Below are 25,553 nucleotides of genomic sequence, written 5' to 3'. Positions count from 1 at the left end.
TCACTAAGTTGCCCAGGATGGCCTCGAACTTGCAAATCCTCCTGCCTCCTTATCTCAAATGGCTGGGATCACAGTCATCCTGTTTCTCCTAATTCTTCTTGATGCTTTTAGTTGTTTTTCACTGAAACTCTGCCAAGTTTTTTAGTTTTCAGTTCTATGCAATTAAGGAGTTACATTATTCCTACTCCATTAACTCAATTGCTTTTTTTGTTGTGGTTGGTAATGGTGCTGGGGATTGGACCCAGGACCTCATACATGCTAAGCATGCACTCTACTCAATTACATGTTTTATATAAAGAGAAAATAGGAGTCTCTGAGTTGATTATTCTCCCCAAAATACATTGTTTTTTTAAAATCACATTTATTGTATTCCTCCATTAGTATTTAACTTTATAATTCAAAGATTTTTCAACCATTATTGCCTAAAACTTGCTTCAGGTGCTTATTAGCAGCATCTCTCTCTAGGTTCCACACCCAGTGAGTCTGATTCAGTGGGCTTGGTAGATGCTCAGGAATTTGAAATTTTCCAACTTTTTCACAATGAAGATTTTTTTAAACAAATAAAATAGTTTTAAAAAGAAATAAAAAAAGAATATCACCAAGAACACCTTCAAGTTCTCTACTTTAAATTAAAAATTGTTTTCATTTTGCCACCATTTGTTTTCTCTCTCTACTTAATGAATGCATGGTGGTATATTTATCATGTATTTTTATTTTTCAGAACTATGTGAAAGTAAATTTTGGATATCCTGATGCTTTACCCATAATACTCCAAAATGCATCTCCTCAGAATAAGGATATTCTCCTACATAATTAGGGGAAAGATATCATTGCTTCAAAGATATTTCCAAGATATTGTCTAGTTTTTTTGTATCTCAATGGACATCTTTTAGTTCTCTCTCAAATATAGGACCTACACCTATGGAAGTTTTAGACATCCTGGTGGGCCAATGGAGGAGAACTTTGGGGAGCAAGACGTACTTTAGGCCAAACAAAACAGGTTTCAAGTTGGTTCTGGGTAGATTTCACAAAGCAGGTCAGACAAATGTCTCATCTTGCCATAATGACCATTCCACTTGATAGTTGGACAGGTTATACAGCAATGTGGATGCACTCCCACACACTAGTCTTAACTATAAAAAAGGTGAAAAGTTCTTTCCTCCTCTGGGGAACTTCAAAGAAAATCCTCTTGTCCTCATTTTTATGATAGAAAGTTGACTGGTGTGTGTACATTAAGGCATCTACATGACTAAATACACACCCTGACTTACGAGATTAGATTTGCTTCAGCATATATCATTAAATAACTTCCTGCTATGATTGAAGGGTTAAATCATGAGTCAGTATCAGATTTCAGGGGAGTAATAAGAAATAGGGATCATAGGAGTTGTAGTGTGATACTTCTGCATGCTCTCTGATACTATCTCCATAAAACAACATCGGCTGCTACTGCACACAGTATAATTTTAATATGTTCTTTTAATATTTACAGTGTGCCTATAAAAGACTTTGTAATAACAGCTGGTAGTTCCCGTGGTAATTAATAAATGATAGCAAAGCCATCATCAGATTGCTTTGGGAAAGTCTCTCAGAATGCTGGCCTGGGGAAAATTCCTGGGTACAGGACTTTCTAAACCTGAGGTGGACTCCTTTTCACTACTTGCCTGCATGGTTCCATAGATGCTTTTCTCTGAGTTCTTTCCAAAATAGCAAAAACTAAGGAGAAAAAGGAATGAACAAGGAGTCTGACTTTGCAAATTAAGTAGCTAGCAAAGCTAACCTTCCTGCTTGTACTCTTCATTCTATTGGTGCTTCTGTCCCCAATTCTAACTGGTCTCTTCTCTTTTTATGATCTTGTCTTAGAGATAAACTAAGGCTTCCTCATCCTAAAACACAAGCAGGAATTAAAACATTAACTCCTTTTATTACCAATTTCTTGCAGTAATAATGCCTCTAATTTCCAAGTAATCTACTTTCTTGCTAGTTCAAATCACATAGTTATTAAACATACATTGAATTACCCAGGAAAATTCTAGTCACCAAATCTAATGGCCTTTCCTTAAGACCCATGATCTTTAGCATGATCTTTCCTCAGACTTTCATCTTCTTGATCATTCCTCTGCCTGTCACCCATCCCTTTTCTCCCCTCCCTTGACTTCTGCAAACCCTTCAGTATCTGTGACAGACAAAGCTCAGACTCAGAGCCCCCTTCAAGGGTCTGCCAACTACTCTGACTCTTCTTTCATATCGTTCATTAATTCAACCAACTCATTGAGCACCCATGATGGATCCGACATTGTGAGAAGCAATGGAAAGATATGTAAAAAATAAGACTGGATCAGTGCTCCATGTAGCTCACTGTCTTGTGGGGAAGATGTATAAGCACATAGATAATCCCAACCTGATGAATGAGTCAGGAGAATCCAATGGGAGCCCAAAGGAAGGTGCCTTAAACTGGTTATTTCAAAGGAAGACACTACCAGACATCTGCAGGGTGAGCATACAGTCAGCCACTGTGGGGGCATGGAAAATGATGGTCCAGAAAGCCAATCTGTACTATGGGGACATACATTAAAAGGCAAGGCAGAGGAAGGGGATGAGAAATGGGAACAGGGAAAAGACTGAAAATGCCAGATTATGATGATATTTTATGCCATGGTAAACATGTCTTGTTTTACAGTAAACACTTGAAGCAGGGAGTAAGAATGGTTAGATTTGCTTTTATGGACAAGTGCATGAATGACAGTGTAGAGAATAAGTGGGGGTAGGAGTAAGATTGGAGGTATAAATGTACCACTGCAGTACGGGGTAAAAAAAAATGGCGACATGAACTAAGATAGTGCTATAGGGATGGAAGGAATGAATTGTTCCAAGACATATTCTAGAAGTGGAATTGATGGGGTGGTTTGGTGACTGGGTATAGATGGATTGAGAGAAATAGAGAAGATACATTCCTAGTTTTCTAGCTTTGGCAATAATTATTCTGGAATTTGGGATATGGGGTAGGGATAGAGTTAGGGTGCTTTTGATGAAAGTTTTTTTTCACCTTTCTTTTTAAAATTTTTTGAAAGATTAGTTTTCGAACATGTTGGGTTTGAAGTTTTGAGGGATGTGGAGAATAATTTTTCATAGCATATAACTAGGGTTTTGTTCTTGTTCTGAAATGAGGCTCTTTTGATTTTGAAAATTCCAATGAGAAGAAGTTGGGGGACAATAAGAAATAAAAAATAGCGAGAAGGCTTTATATACTCTTGTTCTTATCAAAAGCAATGTTCAAATCATATGTAGATGTTACTCATACTGTGTTTAGCCTTCTACCTTAGCATGAGAGTAATACCAGTTGAGTTACTTCTTACACCAGATCCATGTCTAAGTGCTTGGCACACACTGACTCATTTAATCCTCAGGTGTTCTACCACGGTGACTATTATGTTACCTTCCTTTTACATAAGAAGAAACTGAGGCATTGGGTAGTTAAGTAAGTTAGACTGAGGACAAAGTCAGGCATTCTTTCTCATTATACTCTTTCTGAGATTGAGTTTCTAATTATCCACAAACTCTGACATATGGGGGCCTAATATGGCCTGTTGCCTGTTGTTGAAAATAAAATTTTATTGTTATACAACCATGCCTGCTCATTTACATATTGTCTATGGCTGCTTTGCAATACAATGGCCAAGTTAAATGGTTACTACAAAGATTATTTCTCTCTCTCTCTCTCTCTCTCTCTCTCTCTCTCTCTCTCACACACACACACACACACACACACAAACACACACACACACTATCCCTATCTGATCCTTTACAGAATGTTTGTTGACCTCAATCCAAAGGGTTCTAGTCACCTGAGCTGATATTTTTCTTTGTGTGTGGGGGGGGTTGAACAATGACCACTGTACCTTACAGCCAACCTTCTGCAAATAAGAAGTTAGAAACTGATCCTTTTTTCCCCCCAATGATAAAACCATTCACCACCTCATTTGCCTTACTTGTCAGGATTAAAAAGTGACAAGTATCTTTCCCTAAGCTATTAATGGAGATAGTTAAAGGACAAACAGATTAAACATTAAGTTGATGTGCAGGTGCAATGATGCACACCTGTAATTCCAGCAAAAACCAAAACCAAAAAGGGCTGAGGATACTGAGGATGTGGCTCAGTGTAAAGTGTACCTGTGTTCAATCACCACAAAGAAACTAACAACAACAACAACAAAAAAAGAAGTTGGTGGCTTTTTTTTTGATTGTTCCTACTCTCTTACAGGAAATGAGGCAGAGAAACTTTGTTTGCCTTAAGAATAATGGTACCTTTTTTTACCTTTCATGGCTGGTCCCAAAGGCTTTGCATCTATGTGAATCCACATAACAAACATATGGGGGTGGGGGTTTATTTGAATTTGGGTCTGCAACTCAATAGAAAACAGTTAGATATATTGACTTGAGAATAATTGGAACATAGGAGATTCTTAATCATTTTTTTATCAAATACTTAAATATACAATAGTCAAGATTTTTCAAGATTCTGCCTTCTTATCTCTGCTCTAACTACAACCCCTTTCTTTGGTGACCTACTCCACTCTTACTGTCTCAACTGTTCCTGCTGGTAGAGGTCTCCAGAAGCCATTTAACATCCTTGAGGTTGCTTACGATCTCTGCTCCAGTCTTTTTTTATCTATTGATATGACATTTCTCTCTTTTTTCTCTCTCATTTCTCTCTTTTATAATGAAACCTCTCAGGGAAAATCTCAATCTCTGTCCTTCATGTACAAAGGGCAGAATCATCAAAATCCATCAATTTTTATTACTTATTTATTTTGCAGGGATAGGGATTGAACGCAGGGCCTTATGCCTGTTGAGCAAAGGCTCTACCACTAAGCCACACCCTCAGTCCTGCCCTATTTTACAGTTGTTCTTGACATTTTACCAAGGCAGGACTTTTCATCATCTTTTTAGATAATTTAACCTTCCCACTCTCTTGGCACTCTCTTCATCCCACTTACTTAAATTAAGCTGCTTCTAAGTAGACTAAGGGAAGAGGGTGACCTGCTCAAAACATTTCTTCCTCCCACCTTGGAAGAGTCCTTGTGTAAACCGAGAGCCTCATTATTGGAAATAACAGTTACTTTATTGTGCAATTGACTCAGAAAGGTTCCTGAATAATTTTAATTTTTGAGTCCTGACAGTGGGAAGCTTTCATCATTAAGTGGGTTGTTAAGACATAATCAGTCCAGTAACAAATCTGTTATCCCACAAAATCAGATTCACTGCCTTTCAGGGAGGAAGGGCACTCCTACACAAGAGCGGGAAGGGTGGAGCGGGAAGGTATGCTCCCATTGAGGGATTCTGAGGTGAGTCTAAGGGAGTAGTATTAGGTTGGTGTTTGTTTTAAGGTGGGATTAGGAGAAGAGGGAATTAACTAGGAATTGCATGTTTCCAAGAGGTGAAGATGACTGAGCAACTGAATATCACCAGTGACAAATGGAAATAACAATTTTTCTGAGTTGTCATCTGTAAGAAGTCAGTAATCATCCAAAGAGGGTGGGGGTCATTATGGCATCTTAGAACTGCTGCATGACCTTTGCAGATTGTCCTGTTAATTTTGCACCTGGATTTGTCTGTCTTCTCAGCCTGATTAGTGGCAGGACTTCTTTTTAGTTCAAGTTGATTTTCAGTCTTTCTATCTCAAATAGATTTTAACTCAGTGTTAATGTGGAGATTAAGTGCACATAAACATTCACCAAGATAAATTTCTTCATTGGCCCTTAACCAAGTATAAGAATCTCAAGTTCACCTTAACAGAAAATTCTTAAGCAAATGGCAAGTAAATACTAGGTTCCAATTTAGGACATTTAGATCTTTCCAAATGCCCTATCACTCTACTTTTTGATAATGCTACTACCCTTGCTAACAGTCTCTTCCAGCTCAAAGTGGGTCATTGCCCTTGTCTGAAGCTTGATGGTTCTTCAATAGACATAACATTATTTTTGAGACTCACCATAACTTGACTATTTCTTTCCATTTGCCTCTCTCTCTTTGCATGTACTCTACATTTGAGCCACACCACATGGACCCTTGCATTTTCATGTATCCATGTCTTTGTTCAATCACTTCCCCCATTCTGAAATTTCTCTCCCTTTTTTGTCCCAAAATCTTATTCTTGGGGCTAGGGGTATAGTTCAGTGGTAGACTGTGTGCTTAGCATTCATGAGATCATGGGTTCAATTCCCAGAACTCTCCCCAACCCCTGCAAAAATATCACTAAGCTTCCTTAAACCAATATCCTATTCCCAGTTGCCTGATGCAAGAACTTTTCTCCATGAAATCACCCTTACCCATCCTATTGAAGTTACTAGCTGCATCTTTAGCACTTTCATAGTATTTTGCTTGTAATTATTCAGTGTTGCTCTTATCTTCTAAACACACAGTGGTTTTATAGTTTTCCCTTGATATTTTAAAAAAAGTTATTTTACTCACCTTTTTTCCTAGGAAGAGTTCTTTACGTAAAGTTCATGACTTCATTGTGATGCTCTCAAAAGTGTGAGACAGTGGGGCAGTGTGTAAAACTTTGTCCATAAATGTATGTACATGTTTACATACATTGTGTATGTGTGTGTGTATTTGTGGAGAGAATCATCAACTTTCATCACATGCTCAGAGATATGTTATCCCCCCCCCAAAAAAAAATTAAGAACAACTTTTAGATTATATTAGACTACTGTGGAATGGGCACTCTGCCACTCAAACAGATGGAGGAGATGAGTATAAGCAACCAAGAAATCACGAATGTGCATCAAATGTGGGTGCAAAGGGCATGGAACCCATCTGGGCAGGTGGAGAACGCCATCCACCCAAAGCTGCCAAGGGCTATTAGCCTGTATGATTAAACTCTGGATTGCACTGACTTTTGGAAATTGCAGTAAAATTCAGTCCTCCTTAGTCATGGCACAGAAGCACAATAGTTGACTGAATTTATCTACATAAATGCCCTGAGTGTGCCTTTGTTAAGAGCTAAGTTAGCAGTGGAAGCAATGCCATTGTCCTCATCTATTTTTTAGATAAATATGAATTTAGTTAATAATTACATTTCAGTCCATCACAGGTCCATAAAACAGACTGGAATTTTGGAAGAAAAATATACTGTGATTGATATTATCTGTCTATCTATATCTATATCTCCACATACTATCTTCTGTGGCAGGAAGGCACAATAATCTAACTGCACATCACTGCAATATATGTATTCTTTCCATCCTTACAGTAAATATGAAAAGATTATCTGATGACACAGGTGTCTGATGCTTAGGATGAAATGACTTGACCTTTAGTACAGAGGATAGACAGGACTTTGGTTATATGTCTTAACTGCCCATGCTAAAAATGTTTCATGATTTGAGAATATTTTTACCAACACTTCTCTCATTCCTGTGGAATTGACTTGGCTGATATGAGAATGTTAACTCACACACACATAAAGGCATTAGAAATATGAACACTTTTGATTCACATTCATATGCCTTTCAATTAATTCTGATTTGGGCATGTTGAGATCATTTGACCTTAATTATTCCCTCTCACAGGGGTAAATGAAGAGAGAGCAAAACAATATGCAATTCAGGTAGCAGGATTAGGGGAAGGGGTTTCTATGTGTTTTCCTTCAAAGTGACTCCTTTTATCTAATGTTTTCTTCTATCCAAACAACCCAAGTTACAAAAATCCTACTATATCAAGTGAATTATGAAAATCCAAGCTAATTCTTCCAAAAGGAATTGTGACTAGTCTTCAAACCTATCTCTGTATGAATGGGGTCAAACCAATCCCTATCACTTGGGTTCTTTTGGAATACAATACTTTAGGTCAGCAATTCTGAAATGTTAGTGTGCACTAGAATCTTGGAAGACTTGTTAGAACACATATTGCTAGCTTCTACCTCCAAAATTTCTAATACTATAGATTTGGGGTGGAGGCTGGAGAATATGATTTCTCACAAGTTCCCAGGTGCTGCTGCTGCTGTTGGTCTAGGATCTATACTTTGAAAACAACTAATCTACGTCTTTAAGATCACAAGGAGTTTGTAATCATTTCAATCTGGATAAAATATATTTTTAAATCCCTAGCAATACAAGGTAACATAAGGGTTCTCCAAAGCTACAATGAGTGTGGTCCAAGAATAGTGGTGAGGGGGAATCTGGGATATCAGGATTTCAGCTGACTTCAAAGTTGGATCAGGATTAAGATGATCGGAGAGAAGATGGAAGACATTCATAATATGGGGAAATAAACCAATTTAGTTGGAGCTAAGACTTGAGAGGTAGGAAGGAACCTATTGGTAGAAGGCTTTCAATTCTATCTTATAAGTACAGACTTCATACAGCAGGAACTATTTCTTCCATCCACACCAGCTGCCCATCACTGCAGAAAGTTTGAGCTTTTCAAATTCCTTTTAGCTGGGATAAGATGGGAAAGTTTTTTTTTTTTTTTTTTTTTTTTTTTTTTTTAGTGTATCTCGTAGGTTTGGTGAAGATGCCAAATTCTACCGGGATGTGTTGTTAGTATTGCTCAATTAAATTATTTTTCCTATCCTACACGGATAGAAGAGCTGACAACCTTTGAAGTTCTGAAATAAAAGTAAGGCTTATTTGGCTACGGATGGAGGTTACCGATAGGAATAGGAAAAATCTTCGATGGCTGTAGTATCCCAAACAGAGGGTCAAAAATGGGTAAAGCAAGCACTACAGTGCAGTACTTTGCAATGATTAAGGTGCACTCCTAAAAATCATCTGGAGATCCTGTTAAAATGCAGATACTGATTCAGTAGGCCTGATATTATGCACTTCCTACAAGTTCCAGAGGATGCTGCAGACCATACTTGAAGCAAGGTACCGGGGGAGTCAAGAACACGTCAGGGGGAAGAGAGGCCTGTTGGCCATATCCTCTGAAGAAAGGAGGATACTTGCAATCCTTAAGGATTAGGCCCCAACCCGGTGCAGTGAGGGTGTGGGGACGAGAAGGACGACCTGGGCAAAGCCAGGAAGGGGACCAAAGGGAAGGGCGGAGACAGTGAGGTGCTTCAGGTAGAGTGTTCCGGTGATGGCGGCCCACCGCGCGATTTCTGGTCTTTCGGCCCTCCGCGGCTCCCATCGCGGCTCCCATCGCGGCTCCTGGGCGCGAAGCGGAGACTGCTACGGAGAAGGCGGCGGCGGCGGCCGATCCCTCCCCGCGCGGGCGCGCGGGCATGCGGACACCAAGTCGGCCGGTCCTGGCGCTTGGGCTCCCGGAAGCGGAAGAGGAGAGCGGCACGGCCTGGGCGGCGGCGCGGGAGAGAAAGACGTGGGTAGAGTAGCGGGCGGTCGCGTGAGCAGCGGCGGCGAGAGGCTAGCCAGTCGGCGCCGGTAAGTGTGTGCAGGCGCGGGGGTGAGGGGGACGCCCCCGCCGCCCCGCCCTCCTCGCGGGACGCCGGGCCACCGACCCCGCTCCCCGCGCCCTCGCGGTGCCTCCCTAGCCCTAGCTGCACCTGTCCCCGCGCGCGCTCGGAACCCGGGCTCGGAGCCTCGGGACTTCTCCGCGCTCTCCCAGCCCCAGGCCTGGCGGTTTTCAGAGCACCTTCTGCCAGCACCGGAGCCACCCGCCGGTGCTCCTCCCATAACTGGTGATGGGTGGGTTCCTGCTCTAGTGGATGTGATTTTGGGTTAGTTAAAAAACAAAGTCAATGCCTGGAGTTTCCTCCCTGTAAACCAGTTTCCCTTTCTGCACTCCCTCCCGGAGACCTGCACCAGGATTCCGGATTTCTCTCTGCTGTGACAGAACCTTTCATTCATTCTCAGACCGCTGGCGAGAAGCTGCAAAGGACTAACAGGAGAAACAGTTGGCTCTTTTATTGACCTTCTTCCCCCATCCCCAACCAAAGGTGTTTTAGAGAAAATTTCTTATGGGTGGATGGCAGCAGTTTGCACTTGTTACCATTCCCCATTATAGGTTGCTGGATTTTAACTGGAGAGACCATTTAAATTATGGTCTTTCTCAAGCTATATTTTGGTCACATTTTTAGATCTCTTGTGAGTCAGTGGAGGATGTCTGTATCTCCAGGACCTGACCAATTATTTCTTGAAAATATTGCAGTACAGCAGTCATAAAAGTACAAGAGGAAAAAAATCAAGGTCATTGTGGGCGGGCTATAAATAAATCATAGGTAAAGTTACTGTCTAAAGACAAATAAGGATAATTAAGTGCAAGTTAAAAAGGTGTCAAATGGTTCCTTCTGCTACTATGTTAATATGTGCACCTAAAAACATTCACTACCTAACTTGTGGTAAAAATAATAATAGTACTTACCATTTGATGACTGCTTAGAGTGTACTGTTCCTGGATTAAAAGGCTTTTTATGTAGTATTCCATTAACTTCTTCCAACTCTTTAGATTTAAAGATAAAATTCAGAGAAGTGCTCTTTTTATTGGCTTAGTTGTGCTATCACTTAATAGCAAAAAGATTTTTGAAAAAGAGATGAGGTGAGAAATCAACTGGAAAGAATCAAATGAGATTTGGTTTTGTGGAAAGTAAAACCAGATTCTATTCCCATTTCTGTCACTATCCAGCTGTGGGGTCATTGGTAGGTCAGTGACCCAGGTTGTTTTCTTATCCATACAGCTAAGGAGTCAAGACTAAATTCCTTAAGGCTTATTCTTTATTTTAAAGCTTTTCCACTTTTTATTTTTGAAAATTGCCATGTTTGTAAGACTCTTAACATGTGGAAGGTATATTTAAAACATTTACCTGATGAAAAATATTAGTAAAATTTTGAGAGAGTGCCAGAATAGATGAACTTTAGAATTCATCATTTTGCACGTAAAACAATAGAACTATGCTGGGTCTCTTCAAACTGTTGAGATTTCTGTTAGTTTAAACATATGTTAGAAGCTGTGGTTGGAGTAAATGAAACAAAGCATGTTTTGAAAATGGATGATAAGAATTATGTCATGTTGCCTGTCTATAGCATACTTTGTTTAATAAAAGAAGTTTAAACATTTAAAAATAAATATATATAACCATCGGCTTAATAAGTTAGATTTTAAGACAAAAAGTAATCAGCAAATCATAAAACTTTTACTTATTTTCCCACTGCCTGATTTAAATCTATGTTTTAATTCATAGTGTGTGATTCAGAACCTGTGAAAAAGTTCTTGAATAAAATAATGCCATGGATTAGGAAAGAAACTGATTGAGAAATCTAGTAGTGTCTCCATGGAGCTTTTTTCCTGGAATTGTAATTAAGATTGAGTCAATGAAAATTTTTCAGCATAAGAGGCTACACAGTGATAGTGTCAGTACCAGGCTTAACAGGGAAGGCAGAAGAAAAGCTGTTTTTATTGCCTGAAGGTTATTCGTAAATTCAGCTTTACTTTTTGAATAAAGAATATAACTTTGGCAAAGTATTAAGTCTAAGATTCAAATTTTCAAATGTGTTAGAAATAAAAGAAAATTTAGCACCTATTGGCATAATCGGTTTATAAATACCTCATCAAATTTGAAAATGTTTGACATATTTTGAATCAATAATAATAATAATAAATAGGAGAAAGAATTGGAAAAATACCAGTCTTATTGCCAGAATAGTGATTTGTTGGTCAAGAATTCCTGATAAATTGGATCAACTAGTTTAAAAAGCACATTTTCATGGACCTGTGAAGCTGCATTGATAGCTACCTTAGTATAATGGTAATTTGCTTATTTTGTTTCCCTTTTTAGATCTACCCTAGGCAAAATGTGATGTTTTCCAAGTTTGTCATCTGCCCTTTAGGCCTCCTTTTCCTTTGTGTTATTCCTCTCTGTGTAAATTAACCTTCTTCTCCATTTTGGAGGGTAAATCAACATCAACTCTCCTCACCTATGTGGTGCTCCTTTCACAAAAGGTCAGGTTAGATTAATTGGTATTATACCATTCACTGATTACTTTTAATTCTAACTTAAAATGCTCAAGTATGATCTCAACTGGACTTCTGAAAGCCTTTTAATTATAATTATAGAATGAATAACTTTCACATATGCAGGATTTTCAGCTTCAGCAAGTAGGTGAGGAGAGAGTTTCCATCTAGTGTTAGTGTTTTTAGATTAGGCCTGCTTTGGTTAATTCTGGTGTAAAGACAGTCTAATTTAGTTTCTTTTTTATTCTTCCAGTATATCTTGGTACAGTGGGTATTAGGTGGTCAGAAGCTGGCCTACCTTACTATTTGGAAGACATGCCTTATTTATACCCAGGAAAAACCTTAGCCTCATTAAGTCTAGCTTTTACCATACCTGAAGTTTTTTTCCTTTTACTTTCTTATTTAATTTAATACACACACACACACACACACACACACACACGTGTGTATGTGTTTGTGTGTGTGTGTATGTATTCAGATGAAATGTGTCACATACACACACACGTGGGTGTGTATAAGTGTGTGTGTGTGTGTGTGTGTGTGTATTTTAAAGACAGGGTCTAGGTTGCCCAGGTTAACCTTGAACTTGGAATCCTGCCTTAGCCTCCCTGCTAGGTGGGATTATAAGCATGCACCACTGTGCCCAGCTTCTTTGTACCATTTTTGAAGCAAAGATTCTCATTGCTTCCTGTCTGTATTCTACATTGAATCTTGCTTTTTCTATCCTTTCTCCCACATTCCTTCCTTCCTAAATGAATATTCCCACATAGATATTTGGTACTGACTAAAACAACATTTGGTAGTTTTAATTGCTGTCATCCCATATCTTCCAAGTTATTTCTACTATTTGTTAGAAGATTCAGATGAAATATGTCACTGTAGTGCAGTATTATTAATAGAGATGTAGTATTTTTATTTATTTTTCACTCCTGAGGCAGGTGTCCAGAAGAGCAGGTTTATGTGAAGAACAACAGCTTATGTTTAGTTTTGTCCAGAATGTAGTGGCTTAGATACTTGTTCTACACAGTAGATTCTTGAAATCATTGATGGTGCAAGAATGTTATGCTTTGAAACTTTGCCCCACCCATGTTTTTACAAAAATCTTCTTGGAGAATTTAGCAATTGATTCAGAATACCCTGCTTTAATTATATAGTCTCATTAGCTTCTGAAATCAAGGATGATTTTCTTCCATGCTTCATTTCTCCTCTTACCATCCTGCTTGCACTTGAAAGAGATTAGATTAGGGGCTCTTTTAGTTCAATTATTCTGTTTTAGATCAAACTTCTATTTTTGGTTTTGTGCTTGAAGAAATCCCAGGAAAACATGTAGAAATATAACTTTACTACACGCTTGTAGTATAACACTAGCTGAAAGGCTATACTTTTTGAAAAAAAAATTTTTCCCCCTAACAAGTAGTTGACAGATTTTGGTGGGGGAGGAAGTAAATTAGCTGAGGTATGGTTAAATTGTATCACTACTTTTAAGGATAGGACCCTGAAACACTGTTTCATTCTAGAGTTTTTAAAAGGAGAAGTAAAACTCATCTTTAAGTTCCCCTCTCCCCCCTACTTCACACTTCCCTTTAAAGTTACTATTTTGGAGATATTTCTTTGCCAGGCAACTTCTCATTTGAGCATGATTACAACCCTGTAAAATTGATATTTTTAGCCCCATTTTAAAGATGGTCAAACAGAGCTTGGAAAGCAAGCAGCTGTATTACCATTTGAACATGCTTCTCTGTTTTAACATCTGTACAAGATATATTTACTACTCTGTTGATAATAAATGGAATACCTACATGATATCTTAAAAATTACTTTATTGGCTAAGTATTACAGGCAGCTAGAGCCTCATGTTTAAGTAGAGCTAAATGCCACGATTAACCATTTTGCAGAGTAGGATAAATAAAATCAAATAGCTTTATAAGTATGTTTAAAGATACACAGCTGTAACTTTGTTTTCTAAACTAATTTTTGCTTGTAATAATGTTTTAAATTTCATATATTGATCTAGAATAGTATTAATTTTCTCTTGGCCCTTGCAAAAAATTTTTTTGGTATGTTTGGTAACTTACTCTGTGATTTGACTATATTTTTTCTGACATAGCAATGTTAAAAATGTTTAATGTCATAGTTTTGAAACTTTGTAATATTGTAATCCCAAAATTTTTAGGATTTTTGAGGTTACTATTATTTTCATACTACATAGACGAAATTTGATTTCAAAGTAGCGACAGTGGTATTGATCTAGCACTGAAATGTTAGTTGCATTTTGCATGCTATGTCTGTAATAGAGCTCTAATAACTGTAAATGTTTGTTGAGAATTTTTTTGATGTTAAGCCAGTGAGTGACGTGGGTTTGCCTCATGGATGATTTGCCAGTGGTATTACCTAATGTTACTTACAGAAACTACTGTTTTGTTGAAACATTAGGAAGCCACCCTAGAGTTGTGGCATTAGTGGCATTGCTCACTTTGGCTATGTTTCAGAACTTTTTGTTGTTCCACATCTAATTGTGTTTGATTTTCTTTTTTAATACATTTATTTGCCATTAGGGTAGCAGCTCCTTAACTTTGTCCTATGGTATTTTGTTTTTAAGAAGCAAGGTACAGCAAGGAGACCACTTTAAATTAGGTTAAAAAGTTAGAGTAGAAAGAAATGACATTTGACAATCTAATAATCACGCTGCATAGAAAAATTGACCTTGGGAGAAAATACAGGTATTGAAGCTAGCCAATTCCTAAAAAACAAATGCCAAATGTCTTCTTTGATATAAGGAGAGTAACTAAGAACAGAGTAGGGAGGAAGAGCAGGAGAAGAAGATTAACATTAAACAGGGATGAGAGGTGGGAGGGAAAGGGAGAGAGAAGGGAAATTGCATGGAAATGGAAGGAGACCCTCAGGGTTATACAAAAGTACATACAAGAGGAAGTGAGGGGAAAGGGAAAAATAATACAAGGGGGAGAAATGAATGACAGTAGAGGGGGTAGAGAGAGAAGAGGGGAGGGGAGGGGAGGGGGGATAGTAGAGGATAGGAAAGGCAGCAGAACACAACAGATGCTAGTATGGCAATATGTAAATCAATGGATGTGTAACTGATGTGATTCTGCAATCTGTATATGGGGTAAAAATGGGAGTTCATAACCCACTTGAATCAAAGTGTGAAATATGATATATCAAGAAATATGTAATGTTTTGAACAACCAACAATAAAAAATTAAAAAAAAAAAAGAAAATACAGGTATTGTTCGTTTTATAAGTTTATAAGGGAGAATGGAAATGTAATGATAATCATTGATATATTTTTCACATTCTCACTATGTTATAGTTTTGTTGTTGCATTGGTAAACAGTGCACTTCATAAATTCATAGCTTGTTCTTTATTTCCTGTCTTGGAGAATGATACCAACTTTATTTAGTCCCTAAGCCAGAGATTTAGGACTAATCATAGAATCTGCCCTTTACTTCATTTGACCACTATGTCCTATCAGTTTTTTCATTAAAGTTCTTCTAGATCTGTCCTTTTTCCAGTATGTTTTCTGTTGTGTCACTTCATAACACAAACATACCGCATAGCCCTTATAAATAAGCATTTCTGGGATGCTTACCATGTTTCTCATCATTTTTCTCTCTCTTTGTTGTAATGAGGATTGAACCAAGGGTGCTTAACCACTGAGCCACATCCCCAGGCTTTTAAAAATATTTTATTTAGAGACAGGGTCTCGCTAAATTGCTGAGACTGGCTTTGAACTCACGATCCTCCTGCTTCAGCTTACTGAGCTGCTGGGATTACAGGTGTGTACTGCACCTGATGTCCTTCATCATTTCTTAGGTGAAGACTAGTTTGTTGTTTGTTAAGTCAGTTTCAGTACTTTATCCATCTATCCAAACTCAGCCATAAGATCTTTGCTTTTCTTCTCCAAATACAAATTTGATTCTGGGATTTGCTCCCTAAAATCCTTTAATGGTTTTCCATTACATTCAGGATGAAGTCCAGACTCATTGACATGTTTTCATTTCATAGTGCTTTTTAATTTGAGGATCACTCTTTATTTGGTGTCATGAATTCTGTTTAGTAGGCTGTGACCAGCATCATATATTTTTGATGAAGTAAAATCGAATAGCAGTATCAGAGTGCATCTTATGTAGAAAGGGTAAAATGTCTTTCTTCAGTTATTCATATATTTCTGTGTGTACTGATAGTGTTGTGGAATTTATTTCTTTGAATTGATTATGGTCACATCTTTTTTTTAATTAAAAATTTTTTTTTTTTTTTTTTTTTGTAGGGGCTGGGGATGTGGCTCAAGCGGTAGCGTGCTCGCCTGGCATGCATGTGGCCCAGGTTCGATCCTCAGCACCACATACAAATGTGTCCGCTGAAAACTAAAAAATAAATATTAAAAAATTCTCTCTCTCTCTTAAAAACATTTTTTTTTGTAGTTGTAGATGGACAGAATACCTTTATTTTATTTGTTTATTTTTATGTGGTGCTAAGGATGGAACCCAGTGCCTCATGCATGCCAGGCTAGCGCTCTGCCACTGAGCTACAGCCTCAGCCCAAGGTTGTCACATCTTGACCCATGTTCCAGATGCAGTGATTCTTGTCATTTCCATTTACTTCTATTTCCTCTGCTTGCTTTTACATCTTTTCTTGTTCTATTCTCTCGGTTAGAAAAAGCCTCTGTTTTTCATTGAGCTCATTCACAGGCTTCATTGTCTCTGAAAATCTTTCCCTGATGACAGCTTACCATAAGAAAGAAGTTGATTGTAATGCATCCCAGCACACACATGCATCTTCAGAAAACTGAAAAATGTTCTATGAACTAATACCCTTACTATGTGAGATGCATTTTTTCCCTCTTTCTTAGCTTCTTTTACATCATAATTGATCTTGTCTCTTTACTGGTCAGTCTCCACTGAGTATAGTGTCTCTTTTTCATCTATATCCTGTGTCAAAGCATAATATAAAGTTAATAAATATTGACTGAATTAATAACAGTTAATTGGTATACGTTATTGTAGAACTTATTATTTTAAGCTTTAGCTATAGGATCTAACTTTTATGGTAGACTCTTCTGGTGGTGGTTTCATTGTAGGAGGATAACTTTTTTCTTAGAATATTTTAAACCAAAATTTCTATTTTAAACTCTTCTGTTCTCTGTTTATTAATTGTGAGTAGATGCTTCTAACCTCATATCTTGGAAGATATTACTTGCATTTTGTCATGTAAGTGATCTCAGAATCTGAATTTTACTTTGAAATTTGTGGTCAAGGAAATTTGATGATGCCCAAATGCTGGACACGTAATGCTTTTTTTGGTTTTATGGGAATTAGGTGATTTCAAAAGAGAGAACTTTCATCTGTAATGGTGAACAAGTACAAATTCTGCAGGGATGAATGGCATATGTAAGCATTGAATCAGGTGGAATTGAATCATCTTATTTTTTAATTTAAAAGTTTTGTAATTGTCATTTTCATAGAATGTTTAGTTGCTTATAATTTTTATCTTTGTGAGAGATGATTGTTTGTTAAACCATTAATAGATTCTCATGGAGAACAGTTATTGAAGAGAGGGTCCATTTGGTGGAATGTAATGCAGAAAGAATGAATCAAGATAAAACTTCTAGATGCAAGTACCAGAAAAATTACAACACATCCCAGTGAATTTGCAAGTGGTAAGTTTGCATTTTATAGTGGGACTATTGTTTCTCATTTATTTAGTGTAGTATCCTTGGAGTCTAATGTTTGTATGCACTTAATTGTACATTAGCAAATGTAGTTTGTTTACAAATTTTATATTACATTTTAACTAAGCGTATTTTCTTAAATTAGACTTTTTATAAAGAAAATAAGCTGTAAATAATACGAGTCACAGGAATATCTTTCTAAATTGCAAATATTATGTTGTTTTATGGCAGATCCTTCCACATAACAGTTTTTAAAAATCCTAATTTAAAAAATAATATATAGTGATCGAGGCTCAAATTAAACATTTATAACACTAGTCCTGTCACTTAGTCTATTTTTCGGTGGTTGAAAATAATTTAGAATTGTATATGATACTGATAAACTTAGAAGAACATATAAATATATGCATAAAATAGGAAAGCCTTCTTCCTCACTCCTCTTTCAGTTCAGTGATAACCCAGTTTGGTTGATATGTGTTTTCTTCAAACAATTTTTCCCCTCTATACACATGCAGAAATTACTTATGTGTAGTTTTTGCTAAAAAAAAAAAAAAATGTTATAGGAACTATTCCTCAACTTATCTTCCCAACATTTAATTTTGAAAACTTTAAACAGAAATGTGGAAATCAATTTTATAGTGTTAAATCTGAATACCCATCATTTAGATTTTATAACTATTATTATTGAACTTCATCACATATTCATCTCTTGTCTATCCATCAATCAGTTTTATTATTATTATTTGATCCATTACAAAGTAAATTGCAGGTATCAGTATACTTCCTTCTCCACATACTTTAATATATGTCATTAACTAGAGTTCAGTATTGATTTACAGGGGTTTTGTAAGGTTAGTTTACATACCATGAAATGCAATAATTGGAAGTGTACCTTTGCTGAGTTTTGACAAATTCACATACTTGTATAACTCAGACTCCATATCATGGTATAGATCTTTATTAGCACTACAGAAAGTTCCCTCATGCCTCTTCTTAGTCTGCCCCTATTCCTTCTCTTCCAGAAAAGCTACTGTTAAGATTTCCCCCCTTCCCACCATAAAACTTGATTTATTAATTCAGTAGTGCGTTATAGGTAGTGACATGCACATCTAGGTCTGCCTTCCTTTTTTTTTTTCCCCCTCAAAATTGTAGTAACTTGGGAGTAGTCTACACTATGGATGTATTATAACTTATTTGATCATTCCCCTCTTCTACATGGACATGTAGGCTGTGCTATATTTTTCTAATTTACAAGAAGTGCTGTGTCCTTTATACCGCCTTTTATGTATGTATACTTGTATACTCTCACGAGTACCTTTGCCAATATTACTAAAAATAAAACTGCTGGGTAAAAGGGTTTTACGTTTTGATGTATACTGCCAAATTACCCTCCCCATATGATTGTATCAGTTTATGTGCACACTGGTAATTTATGAGAGTGCCCTTTCCCTGTGTCCTCTCAACATTGAATATCATCTGTCTTCCTGAAAGTTTTTTAATAAATTGATGAAAAATATACCTAGTTATTTTACATTTCCTAATCAGTAATGATTAGCCATTGGATTTTATTTTCTATTTTTGAATTGCCTTTTAATGTATTTCCTTTGTATGTCTCTTATCGTTCATGTGTTATAATATTTTTTCCATGGATACTGTATCTTTTGACTAGGTGTTTGGTGTGTTTTGGGATCAGGAATTTTAATTTTTATTAAAATTTTTTGAATTTTAATTTTTATTAAAAATTTTTTTTAAATGTTTTGGTTGAAATTGACTTTATGGGTTTTGTGAAGGCCATCCTCATTCCAAGTTTTTAAAACCATTGGCTGTTTTCTTCTTCTAATTTTGCTTTTTATTGAAATTAAGAACCAAAAGATCATTGTGAATTGAAGTGCCAGGAAAAATTTCATTTGGAAAATGAGATTCAAATTGTCCTGAATTGAGAGTTAAATTTAAATAGAGTTAAGGAGAGTAGTGGGGACATTTCAGACAGGAGGAATGAATGATGGAATGTGTTTTTCATATTCATAGAACTGCCATCAAACCACTTTGGCCAAGATGATGAGTCATACAAAACTGTATTTGGGGATATACTTGTGACAAGATTTCTTATAATTATTTTGGCTAATCTTTATGATTTTCTAAATTCTGCATTCTGATGTTACCATTTTCTGTCATATAGTAGTTTTCTGTTATTTTTCTTTTCCCAATTCCATAAATATTCTTCCTGAGGAGAATATGTGGTGAAATACAGTTGCCTGAAAAGGCAGAAAAGGAAAGGTGGTATCCATCCCATTGGGAAAATCTGAACATTGTAAATATTTACTCAGTGTAGTTTAATTAGGATTGAATTATAATTTCTTTAAAAATAGTTTGTGCTGTAGTAATTTACATCATTATGAAATTAGTCATTACACTCAAGTTTAGTTACCAGATAGTAATCTTTAAAAATCTTGAAATACTAGTGTATCTACTAGTCACATCAAAGTTTGAGTTATGAGTTCACCACTTAATATATAAATTAGTATGTTGCTAATGAAAGTACTTAACAAAATGCCACCCTTAAGACCAAGCAGCAGCATTGTATTGCTTGTTGCTCAGGATGTGTAATAGTTTCTGTTCAGCCATAAGCCACGCCTGGTAGATATTAACTGACTGGAGTGATCCTACAACTCTACCAGTTATGTGTTTGTAGTTGTAATCAGATTTGGAGCTCTTTGGACAACCATTTTCTTCTCTACAACCCTGTTTTAAGGATTATGTGGCACTAATTTTCTCTTACCAGGTATTTATTTAAATATTCAACATCTTGTTCATTGTTTTATTTTTCTATCCTGTGCTCATTGTTCATTGGGGTTCCTTGTTCTTTTAGAGCTTATCATCTATATATGTTTGCATTCAGGAAAAAAAAATGGACACATTTTTAAATGATACTTTTTACTATGCAATATTTTCTGTTGTGAGGCTCTTTTATGGATGAGAAAATTTTGCTATTTTCTGGTAGAAAGAAATGAAAACAGTTTAAAAAATGAATGAGTATTTGATAATTTTCCCACTTGTTTTGCTGGTTTGTATGCTTTTCTGTTTCTAATGTTAATAAAATTAGAAATGAATAATGAAATTACTCTATTCTGTGTAATTATTGGAATTCACATTCTGTTTTTTAGTCCTGAACAGAACTGAAACATTAAAGGACAAAAAGGTACATGAAGTTAATAATATTGAACATGTTGAGAAACAGAACCTTCTGTCATTTCTTTTAGCACTTGGTAGTTGGCAAGGCTGTAAAAAATTAACATTCTTTGGAATGTTTCTCTTTTTAGCTGTGTAAATAGCTTACCATTTGCATATGAACTTCTTTAGTTTTTAAAATACTGATACCTATCAAATTACACAGATATTAAGCTTTATCCTCTCTGATTTTCTTTTATGAAATTACACAGATATTAAGCTTTATCCTCTCTGATTTTCTTTTATGATAACTGATCTGTCTTTTCATTTTCTAATGAAGGGGTAGTGAAATTTAGCTTTTACTTTTAAAAACCTGGGTACTATTCCTGTTTTGGAATTCTTATGCAAATACTAATTTGGGCCATATCTGACTGAAACTGTTGAATGGTATTGCATTTGAGTTCTTGTCTCCCCACCTCCCTTCATTTCCCAGTATTTGCAGGATCTAAGAAGGAGAGACAGACTACTCCTTTAAGAATTAAATGGCTCCTTAATCTTTATTTTGGTAGCTTTATTTATTTTTATTTTTATTTTCTGTTATATGTGTATATATGTGTGTGTTTTAGTTATACATGATGGTAGACTCTGTTTTGATATATTTATACAAGCATGAAATCTTATCTTACTCTAATTAGGATCCCAGTCTTGTACACTATGTTGAGGTTCATTGTGGTATATTCATACATGTACACAGGAAAGTTATGTCAGATTCATTCCACTGTCTTTCCTATTCCCCTTTGTCTAATCCACTGAACTATTATTCCTCCCACTCCTGTTGTGTGTTAGCATCCACATATTGAGAGAACATTTGATTTTTGTATTTTTGGGATTGGTGTATTTCATTTAGCATGATAGTCTCTAGATCCTAGGCCTCTAATGGTACTCTGAGGCTTTTCAATTGAAGATAAATTACTCTTAGAATGAAATAGTTGGGATATAAGTTGGAAGTCTAGGAGTCATCCTTGACTCTTTTCTCTGCAACTCCTAATATTGAATCAATTAATAAGACTCACTGGTTTGATTCTATTTCTTTAGTTGGCCCTTGGCTAAAACTAAGTTTGGCTTTTGTATTCTCTTAGCCTAATTGATCTTTGTCTTTAATTTTATTCTCCATACCAAAGCTTCACTAACTTATTTAAAACAAATTCATCAGGTTAACCTCCTGCTTTGATAGGTTTCCTTTGCCTAAGAATGAAGTCTTAGCATTTTAAATGTCATGGTTGTGTCCTTCCTGCTGTAGCCCTTTATTTCTCATTTCTTACCAGTCACTATCCCCAGAAACTTTTTTTTTTTTTTTTTTTGGTACTGGGGATTACACCCAGGGGTCCTTTCAGGGGTCCTTTGTCCCCAGTCCTTTTATTTTTTTACTTTGAAGCAGGATCTCACTGAGTTGCTTAGGGCCTTGCTAAATTACTGAGACTTGTTTTGAACTTGGATCCTCCTGCCTCAGCCTCCCTAGTCTCTAAGATTATAGGCATATGCCACTGTGCCCAGTCACAGAAAGCTTTATGATTTGTTCTTGCAGTTAGTAATACCTCTTGCAGTTTTTACTCTTATATATCTCCAGCTCTTCTTTTGTTTGTGGTATTATTGTCACTTTCCTTTCTTGGATAACTTCTTCTCATCTTTTAAGACTGAACTCAGTTTTCATTTGTTATAGAAAGTCTTGCTTAAATCCGCATTTAACTATTTCCTTCTTTTGTGCCCCTACTGACAACTTGAGTACATATCTGGAACTTACTATATTATACTAAATATTTTTGTGACTCTTTGCCATTAGACTGTTAGTTTCTTTAAGCAAAGACCATATCTTAGTCTTAGTTGCATCTTTAATGTCTAACAAGTGACTGGTGTATAGCAGAGACTCAGTCAATATTTATTGAGTTGAGTAAGTTCAACTCATAGCTATAGAATTGACATCTTTGTAAAGATTCAGGTTTAATGGTTTCTAGATAACAGTCAGCTGTATCAGATACCTGGAAAGCACTTTAAATTGTTTTATTGGTTTTTGAACTCTATGAAGAATTAAGATTTATTAGATTGCAATGGGAATATATATTCTTTTAAAGCTTCTCAGTTGATTCTGGTTTCTTACAAGTTCAAGAACCATTGTCCTGGTTTATTGTTATTTCTATATATTTGGTATAAAAAGCGCCCACTAAATCTTATATTGTAAGTGTTATTGTTTAAGCGTTATAAATGTAGGTATATTTTAAGCCATTTTATTGATATCTATAGTTGAAGTATATCTTAACTTTTTAAGTGTCTCATTTGGAGATCTGTTGGTGGATCATTAATACTCAATTGAAAACAAAGCCCCATTTAAACAAGAGTCTTCTTGAGTAGATAGTAGTAAGATTAGTTGGAATTTTAATGTTTCTAGCAATTTGTACATGATTTTAAAAACATTTTATTGTGTTTTAAAATTAAACTGAACTGCACAAGCCTTCAGTATACAGCTCAGTGAATGTTTCTATATTTCCACAGGGTACCATCCACATCAAGATATAAAACATTTTTAGCCCTTCAGAGGTTAAAACACACCCCTTTTCAGTTAATACACACCCTTTCATTACAGGATAAACACTATTTTGACTTGTGTGACCATCAGTAGTCTTACAGTTAAATCTACTAAAATTTTTTTATTAATCTTTTGCTGGACATGTACACTTATTTCTCTTGGGTTTATACATGAAATTGTAGGGTTAGGGCAAATATTGTTTTAATTTCAGCAGATAATACCAGTTTATACTCGTAATAGAAATTCATAATGAACAGTTGAAATTAAATTTTTTGAGGCTTTTGGTGAAATTTAATACCCAGAAGTTTCTGTTTTCATAAGTGTTTATTGTTAAAAAATCAAATATACAAAAAAGTTAGTAAATGCATTTTATAGGTGCCAGAAACGCAGTTTTTAGTCAAGTAATTTTTTCTATGTTTGTAACTTTTTTTTCCCCCTTCTTCTTAGGATTGTCTTTCCTTGTGGGTTGGCAGGCAGTTATAGGACTGCAAAATGGGTCTCCGGATTCACTTTGTTGTTGACCCACATGGTTGGTGCTGCATGGGTTTGATTGTCTTTGTCTGGTTATACAATATTGTTTTAATTCCCAAAATTGTCCTCTTTCCTCACTATGAAGAAGGACATATTCCAGGCATAGTAATAATAAGTAAGTTTTTAGATCTTTATTTGTTTTCTTTATAATTAAAGTTTTTTCATTGTGTATGTTTTTGAAGAGTAGTGCCACTATGATAATCTTCCTTTTAATATATTTATTATTTTAGTAGTGGTATTATTATTATAAATTAAATAAGTTTTAAAATTAAATAAATTTTTAAAATAATAGTTTTTATATATTTGCATATTGAAGAGCTATCTCCATATTTATCTAAGTCTGAAAAATACATATGAAGACCATTTTGCTAAAAAAAAAACAGCAGTTGATGTTTGCATTTTTAATGTTTCTGTTTTGTATTTAATTGCAAATATGGAAGTTCTAAGAATGGGGATGGTAGTGTACATTACTGGGAAATGAGAGTTTCATTCTACTAAAATCATTGATTTTGATTATGAAGTTGATTATGACCTCACTTTGAACTTCTGAATAATTAATTTTTGCTATAATATACATGTTAATGGTTTGCCTATGATTAAAATAGTCAGATCAGAATGATATTTTACATGTATATGTACATGTTTTTATGTACTTTACCTTATTTGTATTTCAAAAGAGCTATGGGTTATATAATTTCTTTTATACAGATGATAAAACTGACTTATAGCTATGCAATTAGTCCAGGAGTGAGCAGTCAAATTGTTTCCTTTTACATGTGCAGTGTGTTTTGTTTTTATTCCCTCAACAAAATGCATGTGTCTTACTAATTTAAATTGTGAAATTATAGAGACTGAATCTGTTTTCCCTTGCTATTTTTTCCTGATTTTTAATTTTAAAATTAAAAAGTTTCTAATTCTTTATTCTCAAGCATGTTAAGATTCATCAAAAGGTGCAATTGAACATCTCTAATTGAGAGTAATTTTGAAGATAGAATTAATGGAAAAATTCAAGAGTAAAATATTTTTTAAAATGCTATCAAATATAGTACAAGTAGGGTCTATTTGTATCATTTTTGATGAGAAGTCACTCTTATTAAAGAAACTGATTTATATCAAATTTATAAGTTATTAATATGCAAAATAATATTTAAAATTGAACATATAGTATAGTTTTGGCAGTATTGATTATTTAATTTTTCATTTCATCTTTTTAAAAATTATTTATCCTGATAGTGTTAGTTAATATATACTTTTTAAACACAAATATGCTTGTTGATAATGTATTTTAAAGGGTAAATGACTAATTTATTAATTTATTTATTTTAAATAGTATTTTATGGCATTGCCATATTTTGTCTGGTCGCCTTAGTGAGGGCCTCAATAACTGACCCAGGAAGACTCCCAGAGAACCCTAAGATCCCACATGGAGGTATGCTACTCTTTGGATTTATCAGTTTTGCTGGTACAAGAATTATTATCTTTATCAATGTATTTTATTGTATTCATTAAATACTGTATTTGTGTCTATCATTTAACACCATTTTTAAGTCTTTGCTCACATTTTTCTTTCCAGACTTCTCTATTTAAAATTGCAAACCATCCCTTCCACTTCCCTCTCATTCCCTGGCTCTCTTTTTCAGTTTGTCTCCTTTTACCTATTCCAGATCTATATA

General features: G+C 35.5%; 1 protein-coding gene across 4 annotated transcripts in view; it reads left to right on the top strand.

Moving 5' to 3' along the window:
• The first annotated feature begins 9,174 nt into the window (after positions 1-9,174).
• Zdhhc21 (zinc finger DHHC-type palmitoyltransferase 21) overlaps positions 9,175-25,553 on the top strand; it is a 70,044-nt gene continuing 53,665 nt past the window's right edge. Inside the window, exons 1-5 of one of the 4 annotated variants that reach the window (XM_058586343.1) lie at positions 9,175-9,386; positions 17,457-17,588; positions 20,765-20,799; positions 23,797-23,995; positions 25,211-25,309. In XM_058586343.1, the coding sequence (XP_058442326.1) occupies positions 23,842-23,995; positions 25,211-25,309 (253 nt within the window). In that variant the 5' untranslated portion in view covers positions 9,175-9,386; positions 17,457-17,588; positions 20,765-20,799; positions 23,797-23,841. Of the gene's footprint in view, positions 9,387-17,456; positions 17,589-17,634; positions 20,383-20,764; positions 20,800-23,796; positions 23,996-25,210; positions 25,310-25,553 lie in introns of those variants that run through there. The other 3 variants (XM_058586345.1, XM_046467339.2, XM_058586344.1) reach the window with 3 other exon arrangements.

Source organism: Marmota monax, unplaced genomic scaffold, assembly GCF_021218885.2.
Source record: "Marmota monax isolate L192 unplaced genomic scaffold, Marmota_monax_Labrador192_F-V1.1 WCK01_AAM20220418_F8-fsc00033, whole genome shotgun sequence".
NCBI lineage: Eukaryota > Metazoa > Chordata > Mammalia > Rodentia > Sciuridae > Marmota > Marmota monax.
Note: the sequence above shows the minus strand (reverse complement) of the source record. Positions and strands in the feature narration are given on the sequence as shown.